General features: G+C 36.0%; 1 protein-coding gene across 3 annotated transcripts in view; it reads left to right on the top strand.

The window, feature by feature from the left end:
- Window positions 1-14,741, top strand: part of ARAP2 (ArfGAP with RhoGAP domain, ankyrin repeat and PH domain 2) — a 199,470-nt gene that overhangs the window by 158,016 nt on the left and 26,713 nt on the right. The window contains exon 28 of one of the 3 annotated variants that reach the window (XM_058722887.1): window positions 7,169-7,842. In XM_058722887.1, the coding sequence (XP_058578870.1) occupies window positions 7,169-7,245 (77 nt within the window). In that variant the 3' untranslated portion in view covers window positions 7,246-7,842. Of the gene's footprint in view, window positions 1-209; window positions 6,956-7,168; window positions 7,843-12,588; window positions 12,729-14,741 lie in introns of those variants that run through there. The other 2 variants (XM_058722888.1, XM_058722886.1) reach the window with 2 other exon arrangements.

Raw genomic sequence — 14,741 nt, forward strand, 5'->3', positions numbered from 1 at the left:
CAGCTAATCTGATAAATTTCTGATTTCATGATAATGTCCTAGTCTATTGTAGCAGCTGTAACTATGATAGACTGGTGGCTTATAAACAGCAGAAATTTATTTTTCACAGTCTGGAGACTGGAAGTCTGAGATGAAGGTTGCAGCATGGTCCAGTTCTGGTGAGAACTTCCTTCCAGGTTGCAGACTTTGTTCTTCTCATGTCTTCACAGAGTGGAGAGTAAGAGAGGAAGCAAGCTCTGTTGTGATTTATTAGGACACGTTCTATCACGAGGGCTCACCCTCTGAATTCATCTAATCCTAATTACTGCCCAAAGACCCTACCTCCTAGTACCATCACATCAGGAGGTAGGGTTTGAATTTCGGGGGGCACAGACATTAACCATAACATGTCTTTTACGTCTTATGTGTCTGTCCTTTGTGTGTTATATTTACATGAAAGCATTTTTCCAAAAGGCAAACAGCTGAACTACTTTACTTCTATGTCAGTCTCATCTTATGGGCATCTCAAAAAACCAAACAGGTGTTATTCTTCTTGATGTAGACATTTAACCTTTTAGAAACCTTTATCTTATTTTAAATCCCTTTATCATAACCGCATATGTTTTTGACTACATACCTACACTTCTTAAGGATTGCAACAGAAATTTTCTCATACAAACATGACTCTATGATGTTGTAAGGCAGTGGTTCTCAGGTGGATGCAGTTTTGTTCCCCAGGGGACATTGGCAATGTCTGCAGGCACTTCTGACTCAACTAGATGGGGTGGTGTTTCTGGTATTTAGTGAGTAGAGATGGGAGATGCTGGTAATCTTCCTATAAAACACAGGACAGCTCTTCACAAAGAAGTATTTGGCTCAAAATGTCAGTGGTGCCTGTGTTGAGAATATCTGATTTAGATAATCTGTAAAATCTGTTCTGGCTCTTAAATTCTGTTATTCTTTCATTTTGACACTGAGATAAAGAAAAAACATTGAGCTTATAAACCAAGTCCTGTCAGCATTATGAAATATATATATAATAAGTCCTCATGGCTTCTTTCCTTTTAGAAAATCTTCTTTTCAGGCAATTTTTTTTTTTATTTTTCTGGTGAGAATTTCCTTTTCTTTTTTCCAGTATCCCTCCAAAATGTCTCTAGTTCACTGTATTGCCAAACAAACAAACAAACAAAACAAAACAAAAAGTTGAAATCCGTACCTAGACATGATACCTTCAGTCTTGTTTGAATGCTAGTGGATTGGTTAGGTGAATAAGAACAGACAAGAATAAGATCTTAAAGGCTGTGATAAAAAAGAAAGTTTTGTGCAGGTGGAGGTGAGGGATAACCAACACAAGGATACCCTTAAGTGCTGTTGATGTTTAAAGAACAAAAGAAAACAGCATCATATTGAGCTGGTTGAGAGCAATGACATCTGAGTGGAAATCTTTAAAGTTGTTTAAGGACACAAAGAAATGGTAGAGTAGCATACTGCGCATTGGCTGTATCCACAACTGGGCCAGGAGAGTCTGTGTTATAACGAAGCTTCATACACTCCTGTGTGTGCTCTGTATGGTGTTGTGAGTGTGTCCTTGTGGTGTGAAAGCATCAAGCTTCTATAAGGTCTAGACAAAACATCTGCATAAGAACTGGAGAACCCAAGCATGAAACATTCTCTAGGGTAAAATGTCAGCAGATGTTTTTGTGACTCTCCCATCTCCTTCATGCCTGTAATGGAGCGGGAGCCATAAAACACATGCCTGTCCCCTGCACTATCCCTACCTCTGGTTTCCAAACCAGTATACAGCTTGTTATTATAATATCTATAGTTCCTTCTACCAGGAAATGATTTCTCTCTGCATGGGAAAAAAAAAAAAAAAAAAAAGGTTTTAGAGTAACAGCATCAGCAAATACATTAATTGGACCGTTTCATATTAGTAGTTGTGTATTTTTGGTCATAAATAGTATCTATGCAGTAAATATTTTTAAAAGTTTGTTTTGTGTTGTTTTCTATCCAATAAAATTTTTATAAATGTTTTTAATTAGAGCTTGATTTATATTAAGATTGTCAAAGCAAAATAATGTCTTTCATTATGGTTGGTTCTACATCTGTGTGAATTTAGGATTGTCATTTTAAAACAATTCTGGCCTGTTGTTCATTTTTTAAATCAATTTCTTAAGTCATGATTTTTTCCTATAATTGTGTCTTGTAGCAACCTAGAGCTTATAAATACTTCTTAGGGGGATATATTTTGTGATAGATTTTAGGTTGGTTAGACATTCAATCTACCTTGTCTCTGTCTTGGAAAATGTCTCTTAAATCAATCACAGTGACCACCTACTCCAGAATTATTGCTCTGTTCATTACATCTACTACTTAAAATTGGCATCTAAGAGGAAAGTAATGAAAGTAAATCAAATGTGATTTCCCTGTCAATTTGTTAGCAGAAAAACTGGAATCATCTCAGAAAGACATTGCTCTTTATGGCAGAAAGGGAACACTGTGAAGGATTTCTTTTCCTTTCTCGAGATTTTCTTATTCTACCCTGGGAGCCATGTGGAAATTAGCAGAATTTGAAACAAGGGTAGTTGGTAGCAACCACATTTTTTCTCACTAACAAATAGCTAATTTAATATTTTGTTAACATACAAAGTAGCATTGCCTCATCCTTTGCACTCTGTTCTTCCATACTCCATGCCTCCTGGCCACAGATTTTACCATCTCCCTACCTATCGCTGTTTCTATTTCTGTATCTACACGTACAAATATACATGTATATGTGTGTGCTTGTCTATTACATGACTTCCATTTCATAAATTGTGTGATAATTTTTCTGATTTATGTAACAAATTATAAGCATATACTTTTGCTTGACATTAGGTTTTCAACACCTACTTGCTAAATCAAGGATTTTATCAAATAGCAGGTTTAAGCGTTTAGGGTAGTTTAGGGGTTTTCTTTTCCTTAATTTTCTCACTTTACCTGAACAACTTAAAATGTCGACAACACAAGCAGGAATAGATTTAGAATCATCCGACACTTAATTTGTGCTCATTCATTTAAGGTAATGAGGTAGCATACTTTACTTTTATAGAAGTCTATGACAGTAAATAAATGTTGTTGCCTCTACTTAGAAATCAATTCTGTGTTCTTCAAAAGCAGCATTTTATTTCTTGGAAACATTTTGTGTCATTGCCATTATTGTAATGAGGAGTTAACTAACTTGAAAAGAAAGATAATAGTCCTCAAATTTCTTTTCTACCCCATAGATTATGACTGAGACATTATGATAGGAGGAATAAAACTTCATTTAAATTGCCATTTTAGACTTTGTCATAGCTAATCTCATTAGACTGTCTTTTATCATTATCTCTTGTATTGAGTTAAGCTTCAGCATCTCTATCACAAGTAAACCATAAATGTATACCTTCTGTAAGGTTCCAGAGTAAATAATTTTATGTTGCTGAAGTCTTATTTTAAGCGTTAAAGATCTTTAAAGTTACCCCCAATCGAATGTGATACATTGGCATCAAGTTTTAATGATCTAAATGGGGAAGAAATACTTTTAAGATATAAGATGTAACTCAAATGCAGATCCCTGTAGGTTTCTAAATTTAGATTGCTACATATGACAGATGCTTTGGAATTAAATTTGCATTAGAATAGAATAGTTCAAAATGCAACTGCTTCTGGCAAATACAGACGTGGAAAGCTGAACCATCCACTATCAACTAACTTAAGAAAATACAAGAAAATTCCAGCAAAAATAGTATGAGGCCATAAATCATAGTCTCTCTGCAAGAATTTACTTTCTACTCCCCATCAAATCTTTTTAAATCCAACTGTGTGTAACAGTTGAAGGTAAGCCTCGTCCACTTCACATATAAGTATCTTCTTGAAAACTGATGATAGTCTTTGATATTCACCATGAAGCATGAATGTCCCGGCTTCTTTTAATGTTAAAATTCTATAGTGAGAAAACCAACTGGTAAGTTTCTATTAGGAATCTACTATGGAAAATTAAAGGATTGTTAAGCATTATCTTTACCCACAAGGAAGAGAAAATTTAAATGTATTACATCTATTTAAATTATAAGGCTACAAATACAGCATGCAGTACATGACTGCTATTAGCCAGGAAGTTTATGGAGAGCTTTCAAGCACAGAAAAATCGTTGAGTTAGTTGATCACTGACATCTCCTCTAACACTGAATGTATCTCATTCAACAAAATATCGTTGCTTGTTTAGTTTTTCTTACATGTTGTCCTAACAAGACTATATCTTATTCTTTTACTCACTAAAAGTACATGTTAAGTAAACTTTTTAAAATATAAATGAGTAACACTTTGTAACTGAGCAGGTACTGGCAGACTTTCATAGCAGTGCAAATTCTTAAGCTTTTATCTACATAGTGAGGGAATGCTTTCCCTAGGAAATTAGCATTGTATTAGTGTTGAGAAAATGGCATAGGGTCCTCAGTTTCTTGATTTGAATACTTTGTGAGACATTAAGATGGGGAGAATAGAAGAGGCCACTATTCGGGATGAAATAGGGTTTGGGTCACTGAATTCGGTTTTGGATGTCTGTAGTTTTTAGTTTTCTGTCAGGTGTTCAATGGTGTATGTCTGGAAGGGATCTGAGTACTCATCACTAGGGAGCACATTATGTGGGGCATGATTTTAGCCTTTGGAGAGTGCAAGATCATGCAGTTGTAATGTTAAAATAAGAACATTGAAGAACTGAGCGTAGAATTACCAGCACGTAAGGCCCAGGTCTATTAAGGGAGCCCTGCTTGTGAAGGAACAATCGGAAAGGCTGTCAGAAAACAAAGAGCAATGTGTGGAATCATCAAAGGATTGCCCTTTAGGGAACAGTGTGTTTAACAATGCAGTATGGTACGCAAGGTCCAGAAAGGCCCCCAAACATTTATTAGTATTGTAGTGATCATGATGAACAATGACCATTACTTACAAGCATCTCAGTATAAAAAGAATTCTTTGTTAGATGTTAAGAGACCTGAATTGTAATTCTAGGACAGTTGCTCCCTAGTTCTGTAACAAAACCTTTGTGAACCATAGTTTTCTCCCTTACAAGATGAGATCATAATACCTGTCCTTCCTGCTTTAGAATAGAAAGTTGCATGAAGGGCACCTGGCTGGCCCAGTCAGTAGAACATGTGACTCTTGATCTTGGGATTCTAACTTCAAACCCCACATTGTGTGTAGAAATTATTAAAAAATAAATAAAGTCTTTTTTTTTAAAAAATTGCATGAGGAGCAATAAGGTAAAATACATGAACACTTTGGAAAGTCTAAAATACTATCTATGTGTTAAGAGTATCCTAAATACAACATTATGATGCTAAATTTTATTTCTAAAATTTTATTATAATTCAGGATAAAAATAGAATAGAAAAGTGGTTTCTACTATCTGTAATTTGCTGCATTGTCAGTGAAATGGCATGGAATTTCTGGCACTTTTCTAGTCAGTCCTTCAATGGTAATTATATCTACAGTTTTCTTATTTATGGGGACTCTAATTGTAGGAAGATGTCAACAGGCTACTAGTTCTATTAAGCATCACTTCTTCAGTACAAGTAACACAGAGGAAAATAGACTAGGAATGAGTCAGGGGACATATTTGGGTTTTCCTAAAAAATAGATTACTTTCAAAGTACCATTTGGGGAGACTGGGTGGCTCAGTCGGTTAAGTGACTTCAGCCCAGGTCATGCTCTTACCGGTTTGTGAGGTCGAGGCCCACATCAGGCTCTGTGCTAACAACTCAGAGCCTGGAACCTACTTGAGATTCTGCATCTCCCTCTCTCTCTGCCTCTCCCCTATACTCACTCACTCACTCTCTCTCTCTCAAAAGTAAATAAAAATTTACAAAAAAAAAAAAAATGATAGGCCTGTGCCTTTCTGACACATTAAAAAACAAAACAAAACATTAGATTACTTTTAAGCAGCTATTATCCAGTTTGGTTTCTACTCAGTTGTAGAACTAAATTATACTAAAATGAATTTTGAGGGAATGTCATAGAATGATTGCAATATATCAGAAATTCTGCTTCCTTCCGGTTAAAAAGAATACACACGTTTTTCTGGTTATTTGTCTTTCTCAGTCTGACTTATTTCACTTAGCATAATACCCTCAAGGTCCTTCAAAAATTAAAAAAAAAAAAAAGATGAATAAATAGAATCAGACCTATAAATACAGAGAACTGGTGTTTGCCTGAGGGGAGGGAAGAGGATGGGGGATTGAGCAAAAAGGGGGGAGGGGAGATAGAGATACAGGCTTCTAGTTACAGAAAGAACAGACATGGGAATAAAAGGTACAGCATAGGGAATATAGTCAGTGATACTGTAACAGTATAATGGGGTAGATGGTAGCTATACTTGTGGTGAACATAGCATAAACTTGTCAAATCACTAAGTTGCATGCCTGAAACTAATGTAACATTGTGTGTCAACCATACTAAAAAACAAACAAGGGAATATACATGATTCTATATAATCAGCATCAAAGGAAAACTTGCCTAATTTTTAATTTGTAAGAAATCGTTAGGCAGCGAATACTGCCAACTACTACTTGGTCATGGCATATTTTAAAGAGGGTATCTCTCCTGGAAACTGCCCATTTGTCTCTTTTACAAAGTTCATGGCAGAGGTGGAATAACAAGGAATTTTTCAGCCCTGAAGAATAATGGACAGCTCTGAAGAAATAATCTTTGCCATCCAAAGAAGGGAGACACATAGAGACCATGAAAAAAATGGGCTTTTTTTTTTTTTTTTTCATATTCTCTTGTCTAGCTCAGAACATATATAAGAAAGACAAAAGATAACAGTCCATTTTAGTTACTGTGCATTTTACTCTGTGCCACATGCTGGGTTGAATGCTTTTCCATTCACCATCTCATTTCTTCTTCCTAGTTAGTCTTAACCAGGCCTCTACACATGGAGAAATGAGGGCATGGAGACGATACATAACTGCATCAGGGTCATTTGCTTGTAAGTGCAGAGCAAGCATTTGAATAAAGATGTCTCCAAATCCAGTCCATATATTCTGTCCTAACCTACCAACTAGACTGATATCAAGGATAAATCAGTAGTTTTTTAATTCTTATAAACTCAATCTATAAATCATCAGGTCCTTGGAAGTGTAGTTCTTTCTCTTTTTGCTTTTCTTTGTAGTACAGAGAAAAGTACACCCTGCTTGCTCTGTGCCAAGTACTGTTCTAAGCACTTCACCCACCAAATGCATGGGGTGAGTATTATATGTATCCGCATTTTTCAGGTGAAGAAACTGAGATTCAGAGATGACTACCTGAGAGTGAGTGGAGGATGTGGTTGTCATTTTTTCTTATGTTTATTTACTTTTGCTGGGGGGGGGGGGGGGGGGGAGGGACAGAGAGAGAGGAAGACACAGAATCTGAAGCAGGCTCCAGGCCCTGAGATGTCAGCACAGAACCTGACCCAGGGCTCGACACAGCTTGAACTCCGGAACAGTGAGATCATGACCTGAGCCAAAGTCTGACGCTGAACCAACTGAGCCACCCAGGTGCCCCTGTCGATGTGGTTGTCATTTAAACCCAGCATCAGAGTGTGCCCTTAGCCACTGTTGCTATGTCAGCTCTCGTAGGTTGGGGAGGAAAGTCCAAAGCACACATTGTTTTAAAAAGCAAATATGAAATTATCATGTACCTAAGAGGTAAATTATTAAGCAAATAGGATTTATACACCCAGGAACTAGATTATATCTTAGAGTGTAGGGATATAAATAATAAATATGAACTAGAATTGTTAGAAAAATCTCTGTGGATAAGTACAGAAGTGGGTACAGAAGTGGGATAGAATTTGTATAGAAGCAAGAAAAATGGAATTTCTCTCAAGTTTATTCAGGTAATCAACTTGAGACATGGTGTAGAGATGATTAGTTTTCCAAACAGTATATTATGATCAAGTGAACTATAAATATATTTTTATTTAATATTTTATAGGGATGGGTAGGAGAAATTTGTTTATTTAGCCCTTTAAATGTCAGGAAAAGGAGTTTAGACTTTTTTTTAATGATAAAAAAGTAAAGCATTAAATAGTAGAAAAACAAGGCTGTAGATGGGGTGGAGTGGGGGGGATTAACATGATAAAATAACATTTGCATAACACAAATCTGGAATTATTCGCTGGAGCCATTAGAACAAAGGGCATAGAGTTATAAAATCCTGGAATCCCCAGGTAGTAGGTAGAAAAGGCAGGGGTTGGAGTAATGGCATTGGGAATAAAATAGAATTGAACCCCAAAGAGAAATTCTCAAAGAACAATGGCTGACTTGCTAGCTGACTGGACATGAAGGGAAAAAGGAGGAGTATATAATTTGGAAGTACCATTCCTGGATTTATGTTTTTCCCTCCCCCTCTCTCTGTCTCTTCCTCTCCTTCCCAGGATCCTTCCACCTCCTCTGCAGTCAGTTCTTTTTTGGGGATTAGGGACCATTAGTTAGGGATTGTTCATTTGTATAAGAACTTGTGGTTTTCAAATGGTTTGGAAAAACTTTTTTTATTGTTATCAGTTTCATCGTCCCAGTAATATGATAGTCTATTTAAATAAATTTGGCTATTCTGTATTGTTTCATACATGTGACTTTTAAGGGCCTTTCTAACTAATAACAAAATTATAGCACAATCAAGAATACTGGCTCTTATTTTCCTTATCTCCAGTGTTAACTCGAAAGACCCATTGTTTAACTTCACTTGTTCCTTCCATGTCCTAGTAATCAACAAGAAGGGGAAAGGCATTTATGATTCTCTAGATATAACAGAATGCCGGAATTCTGTTGGAATGAAAGACAAAGGTAGTAAAGGAAATTGTACCCATTAGGGTACATCCCAGAATCTTTCTCTGAAGGAATTAGGTGCTTAGAGGAGTGCATTAAATCTTCACATGTGTTATTTTGCAAATACATTAGATGATTTTCCCAAATCTTTTAGTGCATGATTCATTTGCTTTAGCTGGTTTCTTTTTCCATTGAAAGCAGATTTACATGGTGTGTCCTATGTTTTTCTTTCCTATTTTCTTTTTTAAATTTGTATTACATAGAAATATTCTGTGCTTATTAACTTACAGCATGGCTAAGATTGATATTGTGGACCATATGACGTGTGAAATCATTGTTTTGATTGGATCAGAGGGATTCAGTGTATATTGAATAAGTATAGGAGGGGGTATAGCCAGAAAGACTGCCTATGTGGCTTTAGAAATACTAGTGCTCTGAAGTTTGAAGCTAAAAAAAATGACATCTAGAAAAATCACTGTGCTGTGAGGGACTATGGAGATAGCAAGATCTCATAGAATTGTGAAGGCAAACCATAGCAGGGATACAGGAGTACTGGCCAGAATCTCAAGAATTATGAAGCAGAAAGCCCACTGCAAAGATCTGAATAGCAGAAGTTTGAACTCTAGCTCAGGAGAGACATGCAGAGCATAAAACTTATATTTCTGACAAACTAGAGTTGAATTCAAACCTGGATGGGGTCTGGGAAGCAGGTACAGTGGATACAGCTGGCATGAACTTTGTACTGAATGAGACTCCTCTGAAGCAGAAGACCCTAGTAAGCTTTCTGCCTGGGGTGAAGAGGGGGGTGGTGAAAACCTGAGAGTGAAGTACCCCACTGTTGAGGGACCAAGCAGTACTGGAAAGGTTTGGAAAAGTGAAGGAATGGAAGCCATTTAATTCATAACCTTAGTTTTATTACGTGCTGAGTCACACACGATGGCCCCCAAAGTCTGTAGTTTCATTTTGTCATTTACATAGTGGGTAATTTTTCTCCGTTTTAACATTTTGAGAGCATCCAGAATTTCGTTGTGAGAGCCTTTAAAAATTATTTAAAGTCCTTGATAGTTACCGAACTTCTTTATTTCAGAGTCTTTCATTCTTTCCTCATCTTTCACATTTATTTCTCTCAAAGCCCTCCTCCTGAGTCCCTTAAAGTATGCTGCAAGATATAACTAATATACTCAATTATGTAATTATTATTAAAATAAATTTTAACAAGTATGAACCCAAACATAGCAACAATATTTTTTCCCTAAGCTTGTTTTCTCTTTGACCTGCAAATGGTTTACTTAGGCACTGGACATATGGTTACTGGTAAAACTTGAAAGGCTTACTCATTTGGACAAAAATCTAAATGAAAAAGTACAATTAGAAGGTGTAAATGGAGGGGCCACTGGGTGGCTCAGTCGAACGTATGATTCTTGATTTTGGCTCAGGTCACGATCCCAGGGTCATGGGATGGAGCCCTGGGTCAGGCTTCCCACTGAGTGTGGAGTCTGCTTAAGATTTTCTCTGTCTCCATGGAGAAGAAAAAAAAAAAAAAAAAAAAGGTATAAATGGAATTTGTTTGGCTTAAGCAATATATAATATCTATATCTCACAACTTGATTATAATTTAAACTTTTAAAAAGATTTACCTGTTTCTAAACTAACAGTATTATGAATACCATTCTCAACTTTCCTGTTCTAAATGAGCTGAATCACTAAGCCTACTGAATGTTTTTTGAATTGCTCACTTCTGTCGGTAGACACAGCGTTATTTGCTAGCCCATATTTAATTCATTTGTTTCCAAGGTTGTATATTACTAGGACCAAGTGCATACTAGACCCTTAATACTTCATGAAGAAATGAATGCTTTGATGTAATATGAATTTCACTGAATATTTATTTTATGTTTACTTTTTTCTTGACATTCCAGTTGTATTATAATAGATGTTCTTTCAAGTCTTTTAATTGGAAAAGTTCTATCATTTGAAATATTTTTATGGAAGTGAATATTGATTGTGTGAAAAGACAAAATTTATTAGTGTTGTTCAGAAATTACCTTAAAGTCTCAAACTACCAAAAAAGAACCTGTTTTAGTATGATAGTATGATTCAAAGAATGTTCTATGCGGCCAGTAAACGTGTCATGAAAACTGTTGGGGTTTGTTAATTACATTTGTTTGCAGCATCAGTGATGTGATTAGTCTTGGGGATTTCTGCTTCCAGATATTCATGCCATACTCATATTTGAGTATAATTACAAGGACCTATTTCTGTTTTTTTTAGTTCTGTTCTCTTACGCCAATTATAGTTGTGAGCCACTGTGTATTATTTGCTCTGTAAGTACACGTTTTCTTTAAACCAAGGAATTGTTCGATTTAAGACCAAGAGTTCTTTTTTCTAAAACCATTCAGTTTATTTTGTACGTTTTAGGAACCATGCATGATTATTTAAAAACTGTATCACCTGACTAGCAGAAAATTGCTAAAGGTCCTAGTCTGATACAGTGTCCCACCCTACATTTTTTTGTGGGTCTTTATCTAATACAAGGCCCACAGTAATCTGCAGGATATGTGTTATTGCTCTTATTTTCCAGGAAAAGCAGAAGTTGACACCATAACGACCGTATGGTGTTTGGCTTAAGGTTCCTTTTTTTTTTTTACCCACTGCTCTTTAATTCTCAAGTAGGCAGTTGAATATTGTCTAGAATCAAGGAGAAAGTCTTAGACTGGAGATGTATTGATACACGTATACATGATAAATTTATCCAAATACAAATTTGGTATTCTTACCAGAAAAAAAATTTTATAGAATTAGTTGAAATGATTTTCAAATGTGGGACTCTGGCAGCATTGCACATGAAACATAGTTGTTGATAAATGTTCTGCCTTAGCGCTTTTTTTACCCCCCCTTACTTGGTTCATAAGTACAGAATTTTCTTTAGTGCCCTGAGAATTCTTGGGTTCCTGAATCAGAATCCTGGGAGAGGCTTCCATTTTAACCTATGTATTGCATGGTTTTTCGAGAGCTGTTCAGAAGAAATACAATGCAAGCCAATTGTGTAATTTTAAATTATCTAGTAGCCACATTAAAAGATATAAAAAAACAGGTGTGGGGCGCCTGGGTGGCTCAGTCCGTTAAGCATCTGACTTCAGCTCAGGTCATGATCTCACAGTTCGTGAGTTCAAGCCCCGCGTTGGGCTCTGCGCTGACAGCTCAGAGCCCAGAGCCTGCTTCGGATTCTGTGTCTCCCTCTCTCTCTCTCTGCCCCTCCCCTGCTCATGCTCTGTCTCTCTCACTCTCAAAAATGAATAAATGCTAATAAATAATTAAATAATTAAATAATTAAAAAAATAAAAAAACAGGTGAAATTAATTTTTACTAATACAGTTTATTTATTTTTTTTCTAATACAGTTTATTTAAACTCACATTATCTAAAATATTTTATCATGTCATCAGTATTATAAAATTATGATATTTGTACCTTTTTTTGGTACTAAAACTTTAAAATATGGCCTATATTTTATACTTATAGCACATTTCAGTTGAGATTAACCACATTTCAAGTGCTTATTAGCCAGTAGCCAATTGAACAGCATAGGCAGGCCTGTATATTATAAATAGATGTAAATACCCTGAAACATCGTGTTCCCAGAAATTAACTGTAGGCTTCTTAATGGTCAGAAACAAATTGTTAGTTTGTATTATCAAAACTGAAAATACAGATTGTTTTGTATTATACTCCAAATAAATGAAAATGTACCTAACTTACAAAAGTAATGTTGTACTTTACAGAGAGGAGGGCCCTGGAAAGTATCAAAGAAGGAGTCTTGAAAATTAAAGAAGAACCATCTAAAATACTGTCTGGAAATAAGTTTCAAGACCGGTATTTTGTTTTACGAGATGGGTATCTCTTTCTCTACAAGGATTCAAAGGTAGTTGTGTATTTAGTATTTGAACCCATGTGTGTTTTTGTGTGGGTATTAACATTCTCATTTTATGTCTCTCTCAGTCCTCTCTTGGCAGTCAAGCCCTGTGGGAAACAGAACACATAGTAAGCTGATGATTTCTTACAGCCTCTGGGATATGGTATTAATACACTGAGTAACACTGTGAAGAACTTCATATGACCTTTCTGAGCACTTCTCATTATTTTAGTGCAGAGAAGTCCTGAATATATACATTATATATAATATATATCATATGTAATATTATATATATATAGCAGCATGCTCATCAAAGACTTCACTAAGAATATTAATAGGCAAGTCCCAGATAGAGAAAAATATATTCATAGTACATACATCTGAGAAAGAATTCATTTTCCGAATATGAAGAACTCCAAATCAACAATAAAAAGACTACCCAATAAAAATTGGAGTGAAGTGGTGAATAGATACTATGTGAAAGAACATGTAGGAATGGTCAATAAACCATTGTAATGAAGGTGCTCAACATAATAGTCACCAGGGGCATGCAAATTAAAACCGTGCAACATTGTTTTCACTGATTGGTATGACTGAGGATGTTGATTAATTAAATTCCTCATAAATTGCTAGTGGAAGGGTAAGATCACACAGTTACTATATAAAACTGTTTGGAATTTTTTAAAAATATTCATACAGCTACCCACGATCCAGCCACTCTATTCCTAGGCATTATGTTCACAAAAGCATTTGTTCAAGAATGTTCATAAGCAGCTTTACTCATAAAACCAAAACCTGGAAACATTCCAAATGTTTCATCATCAATAAAAGAATGATACATTCATACAATAGAATATTATTTGGCAGTAAAAATTAATGAAAAGTAATGAATGTAACAACACAGATGAATCTTTAAATCCTTGTTTAGCAAAAGCAGCTTGATACAAAATCGTACCATATGAGTCTGTACACAAGAAGTCTAAGAACAGGCAAAATCATTCATGATGATAGAAGTCAGAAAGTGTCTACCTGAGGTGTGGAGAAAGGTTGTTGCAGAAGCAAGATGATGGAGACAGGAGGGATCTTTCTAGGGTGATATAAATATTCTCTATCCAGTTTGGGTGGTTATAAGAATGTATATAGTAACATCTCTACTTCCTTGAGATTCAGGTAACACCTATGCAATTCTTTTAAATGTAGAATGACAGCAGGATCTAAAGGCATTTTTTTATATTAAATTATCAAATTCCCTTGGGTTCATATCGCTTGCATGCTTTAGGAGTGTGGTGATTCCCTGTGATGTGTTGTAGAGATGTATAAAGACAGACCAGACGAGTAACATCTGTTAATAGTTATGAAGAAAGGATTCTTAGGCAGCTTTCCAAACCTCTGTGATCTCATTTTATTATGGCTTCTGTTGAGCTCCCCACATGCTTTGACCGCTTTCCCTGCATATTCCTCCAGCAGGGAGGGCTCCATGTGGGCAAAATAAATCTGAGTAGCATTCCTCCTTTGATTAGGACAGTGGATTGTCCGGGCGGGGGGGGGGGGGGGGTGGTGGTTCTTCCCTCACCCCTCTCTATTCAGAGAGCTGTAATACATACTGTACTTGAACGCTCCCACCTTATTATGCCATCTCATAGACCCAGCAGGGAGTCTGTGTGGGTATCAAATGGTTATTATCTATTATCATCCTTCAGTTTTTCTAGTAGAGGAAGAGTGGAGTCTGCAGAAGTAAGGCACAGAAGAATTTGGGGTTATGTGAACTGAAGACATCAGATTTCAAGGTTCATGAACTTTAGATTTGTGTTCGTGAAAGTAAATTCAGGACTTCACAGCTGATTATTCTAGCTGTCTAGAACTGATTCTGATTAAATTTTCTTTGGTTTTCTTCAGTGGGTCACCCACTTTGATCTTCATTAGACTGACTTTCTTAATCTTTGCCCTTCTATGTACATATGTTGGTTAAGTGTCACTCTTAAGTGTCCTGCTTAGGGTATTTAAAAATGAACCTGAACGTTT

Source organism: Neofelis nebulosa, chromosome 3 (assembly GCF_028018385.1).
Source record: "Neofelis nebulosa isolate mNeoNeb1 chromosome 3, mNeoNeb1.pri, whole genome shotgun sequence".
NCBI lineage: Eukaryota > Metazoa > Chordata > Mammalia > Carnivora > Felidae > Neofelis > Neofelis nebulosa.